Raw genomic sequence first — 5,105 nt, 5'->3', positions numbered from 1 at the left:
TCGAAGCCTACAAAATCATTTATAGTCCTTGTGTTTGTCGAAAAAGTTGATATAATACGACAATGGTTTATTGAAAAAACACTTGTTTGTAGGTGTTACTACAATGATAAATTGTTGAAACCGTTGTCCAAGATTTTAAATAAACTATGCTACAAACCATTGTGTTTACATTTTTTTACAATGCAATATTGTTGAAACGATTGTCCTGAGTTTTAAATAAACCAAGAAACGAAATTCTTTTACTTTAAGAAAATTTCTATTTTTTTCAAAAAAATATAAGTGGGAACACTGGTGAAAGAGGGGAAAAGTGTAAATAATTTTGACTAGCAATAAAGTAGTTTGACTAGCATTATTATACGTGATCATTGTCTGTCTGAAGTATCTATGTTTTATTATGCCTCTTTTACTGTCTCCTTCATACACCATTTCTTAATCATATATTTGTCTCAGTTCTTTGATGTCTGAAGTAATCCAGGGGAACTTCACTTTGCTGAACTCAGGTAAGTTTCTGCTGAATTCATATCAATTTGGGGATTTGGTGTTTATATCGATTTGGAGAACTTGAAATTAGGGTTCATATCTATTTGGAGAATTTTAATAAGGGTCCATATCGAGTTTTATGGAATATATATGTTTGTGGAATTTGAGCAAAAGAATGGGTTTAAACTTGGTTGAGTAAAAATGGATAGATCTTGGTTGAAAGCAGATAGAAGAACACAAGAATTTAAACTTGGAGTGGATGAATTGTTAAATTTTGCATTTCTGAATGGGTTTAAACAAAATAAAATTAGTTGTCCATGCTTAAGATGCGCTCATAGTAAATCTTGGAATGGTCAGACTGTTAAGGATCATCTTTATCAATATGGTATTGATCAAACCTATACGTGTTGGATATGGCATGGAGAGTCAAATTATGTACAGAGTCATGTAGTTTCTGAACAGGAATCATCCGTTGATCCTATAAACATGAGAATGGGGCAGGATATTGTCGATGATGAGGATATTTCGTTAGATTCTTCTGATTTTATGAATCATGTTCAAGGTGAAAATGAACCACTTTATCCTGGATGCGAGAGTTTTACAAAAATGAGAGCTTTAGTCAAGTTGTATAATTTAAAAGCAAAACATGGTATTTCTGATAAATGCTTTTCCGATGTCCTTCTTTTGCTTGCATCAATGCTTCCGGAAGGCAACAGTATGCCTTCATCTTTTGGTGAAGCCAAGAAAACTTTATGTACTTTAGGCATGGATTATGAAAAAATACATGTGTGTCCGAATGATTGTCTCTTATACCGCGGTGAGAGGGACGAAGATGAGACGATTTGCCGAATATGTGGGGCATCTAGATGGAAGTTAAACAAGAAAGGAGAAGAATTGGAAGGGATCCCTGCTAAGGTTCTATGGTACTTTCCATTGATACCAAGATTGAGAAATTTGTTCAATACAGCTCAGATTGCGAAGGACATGACTTGGCATAAAACCGAGCGACAAAATGATGGTAAAATTAGACATCCGGCTGACTCAAAGACATGGAAGGATGTCGATCAAAGGTGGCCTGAGTTTGCTGCAGAGGCTAGGAACCTTCGGTTAGCTTTATCCTCCGATGGATTTAATCCTTTCCATGGACCAGGAAGTGATCACTCAACATGGCCTGTGTTGCTTTCAATTTACAACCTCCCACCTTGGCTTTGTATGAAGAGAAAGTACATTATGCTAAGTCTATTGATATCCGGACCAAATCAGCCTGGAAATGATATTGATGTATACCTTCAACCACTTATAGAAGATTTGCAGAAATTGTGGCATGGGAAACAAGTTTATGATGCATTTAAGAAAGAGTCTTTCATACTAAGAGGAATTTTATTGTGGACAATTAGTGATTATCCAGCCTTAGGAAACTTGTCGGGTAACATCATTAAAGGATATAATGCTTGTGTAGTTTGTGTTGATAAAACAAAAGCTACCAGGTTGGCTACTTACAAAAAGACGGTGGTTATGAGACATCGTAGATGGCTGCCCAGAAATCATCCATATCGAAGGCAAAAATCAGCCTTTGATTACACCATGGAGAAGTTATCAGAACCTATTCCTTTAACTGGAGAGGAGGTGTTAGAAAGGGTACTACCACTAGCGGACCATGTTTATGGTAAGACACAAAACCAACCTCGGTGGAAAAAAGGGGAACCTCGACCAATTTGGAAAAAGATGTCTATATTTTTTCAGCTTGAGTACTGGAAGTTTTTGCCAGTTCGCCATACCCTCGATGTGATGCATATAGAAAAAAATATATGCGAGGCTTTAACCGGTACATTGCTAAATATTCCCGGGAAGACAAAAGATAGAGAATCTGTTCGTATTGATATGGCTGAAATGGGAATAAGAATGGAGCTGAGACCAAAAAATTCTGGAAAAAAAGAGAAGTTACTGATGGCATCTTGGAACTTATTGCATAAAGAAAAAAGATTGTCTGCTCGTCCTTGATTGGCATGAAGTTACCTGATGGTTTTTGTTCGAACCTTAAGGGTATAGTATCAATGGACACTCTGCGACTTGTTGGAATGAAATCTCACGACTGTCACACAATGTTGCATCACTTGCTCCCCATCGCACTTCGGTCAGTACTTCAAAAACAAGTCAGGTGCACTATTATCAGGTTTTGCCTTTTTTTCAAGGCAATTTGTAGTAAAGTCATTGAGGTCGATAAATTAGAAAAAATGCAGTCTCAATTGGTGGAGACCTTATGCCAGCTAGAAAAGCACTTCCCCCCTTCCTTGTTTGATGTAATGATCCATCTCTCAGTTCATCTTGTAAGAGAAGTTGAGCTTTGTGGTCCTATCTTCCTACATTGGATGTATCCTTTCGAGAGATATATGAAGACGTTCAAGGGATATGTTCGAAACAGGGCTCATCCGGAAGGTTGCATCGCTGAGGCCTATATTGCAGAAGAGGCGGTTGAGTGTTTAGTTAATTTTGAAGAACCAACAGTTGGGTTACCGGGAAGGGATAAGAACAAGGAGAAATACAGACCCTTATCTGGTGCAACAATGATAAAGCCGAGCATCAAGGATTTGCACCAAGCACATCTGTGTCTTCTTCAAAACAGTAATGAATTGACCCCATATTTCAAGTAAGTTTCTTTATTTATATTTCTGATTTTTCAGTAATAAATACATCTGTTTTTTGTTCCATGATTTTATGATTTTTTTCAACAAAAGCTGAAATTGATTTACTCACAGTGAACATATGGCCTTCTTGGTGGCAAGATATCCATTACATGAAAATGATGAAGAATGGATTAAGAACAAGCAAAATGAAACATTCCCTAATTGGTTTCAAAAGAAGGTAATAGCTAGACAATAATTTTTTTCTAATTTAAAGAAATCAAGTAAATGTCTAATTGCTTTAGTATTTTATTTTTTGGACAGATTTCGTCAGAATTGCTTGATGTGAAAAGTATGGTATCTAAGGAGGTAATGTGGCTTGTAGAAGGGCCTAACAAGTATGTCCCTACATTCAGTGGCTACAAAGTCAATGGTGTTACCTACAGCACAAAAGATCGTGATGATACGCGACAAGTTCAATGCAGCGGTGTTTGTGTTCATGCTGATACAATGCTCGTGCAGGATAAGGATAAGAACATTGAGCATATTTCACATACATTTTATGGAGTAATCACAAGTATTTGGGAGTTGGACTATAACCATTTTCGAGTCCCTATCTTTCGGTGCAATTGGGTAGATATGAACAAAGGGGTTAAGATAGATGATTTAGGATACACAGTTGTTAATTTACACAAGTTAGGTTTTCTGAACGACCCTTTTGTGTTAGGTAAACATGTCAAGCAAGTTTGTTACATTGACGACCCTCTTGAAAAATTCTGGTCAGTTGTATTAAAATTACCAAACAAGTTCGATGATCAAAGTGACGATGAAAATGAGGGATCCGTAGAAATTGAACTTGAAAATGAGGTAGATGTCACCATGTTCCCAACTGTTGATGAAGTCGAGGAAGAAAATAGAAGTTACATGCGGGAGGAAGAAGAGATGATTCAACTTCCATAATTATATCAACTGATCAGATGTTGCCTATAAGTGCCTATGTTATCCCCTTTGCTTATAATTTGTACTAAATCAAATTTGGTTGGACAGTTTATTGTAAGATTTGTTTTGGCATTGTTCTTGAAGGATTTGGTTTGATTTTTATCCAAGAATTGTTATATGTAATTTGTACCTTTCAGTTAGGTTGAGAAGTTTTTTGTACATCTGGTTTGACAACTTGTTGGAAGCATTTATTTGACAATGTTCTTAAAGCATTTGGTTTGCTTTTTGTCTAAAGATTTATGTTTTAGGCAATTTTTTTAAAACCCTCTGAAAATTAGACAACGGTTTTTCATAAAAGTTGTTGTAACATATTTTCTAATGCAGGTGATTCAGACAACGAGTAAGACACCATTGTCTGAAACTCTTTTACTCAACAGGGGTGATAAACTATTGTCTGTTATGCTTTGTTTCTAACATTGGTTTTTCTGCACTATTGTCTCAAATAAATAACACATTGGTACCGGAAAACCGTTGTCTAAGTTGCACAACAGTCCTTAAAACCCATTGTGTAAAACCATAGAAAGCACACCGGTTTATTATGACCTAAACAACACTTGTGCCAATAGATGTCACACAATGAGGATAAATACAACCATTGTCTCATTGGAGCACAGGGGCACCATTTAGACAACAATTTCGAATAAGTTGAATCACCATTGTGTGAAACAGAATGATACAAGGCTTTTTGGTCAACTACCAATTAATCGTTGTCTGATTTTTTGAGACAACAGTTTTATTGGCCACCATTGTGTAATAGGTGTTGTCTGATTCAGTTTCTGGTGTAGTGTACTATCCATAATCGGGTCATTTTATACGTTAAAATTCTTTATTTCCACTTCATCATGTTATGGGTTCCTTCAATCTTGATGGCGACCCCCTTATTATCACATTCAGGGTTTGCCCTAAATCTTATTCCTCGAACTATGGCTTTTGTCTAAGTTCTCGTCCTTAGATCTTGAACACTGTGGACCTAAATCATGTAGGAATACCTCATTGTTCCCTTAT

At 36.3% G+C, this 5,105-nt stretch overlaps 1 protein-coding gene across 1 annotated transcript; it reads left to right on the top strand.

Moving 5' to 3' along the window:
- Positions 1 to 681: 681 nt before the first annotated feature.
- Positions 682 to 2,481, top strand: LOC141702208 (uncharacterized). The gene has a single exon (XM_074505919.1). It carries the CDS (start codon positions 682 to 684, stop codon positions 2,479 to 2,481), a length of 1,800 nt encoding a protein of 599 aa, XP_074362020.1.
- Positions 2,482 to 5,105: the final 2,624 nt, after the last annotated feature.

This window comes from Apium graveolens, chromosome 1 (genome assembly GCF_009905375.1).
Source record: "Apium graveolens cultivar Ventura chromosome 1, ASM990537v1, whole genome shotgun sequence".
In the NCBI taxonomy this organism is placed as follows: domain Eukaryota; kingdom Viridiplantae; phylum Streptophyta; class Magnoliopsida; order Apiales; family Apiaceae; genus Apium; species Apium graveolens.
The sequence above is the reverse complement of the archived record's forward strand: the minus strand, read 5'-3'. Positions and strand labels throughout refer to the sequence as shown.

What these genes read in the sequence shown, in the direction of transcription:
- LOC141702208 (XM_074505919.1), top strand. Translation starts at nt 682, where the DNA reads ATGGATAGATCTTGGTTGAAAGCAGATAGAAGAACACAAGAATTTAAA.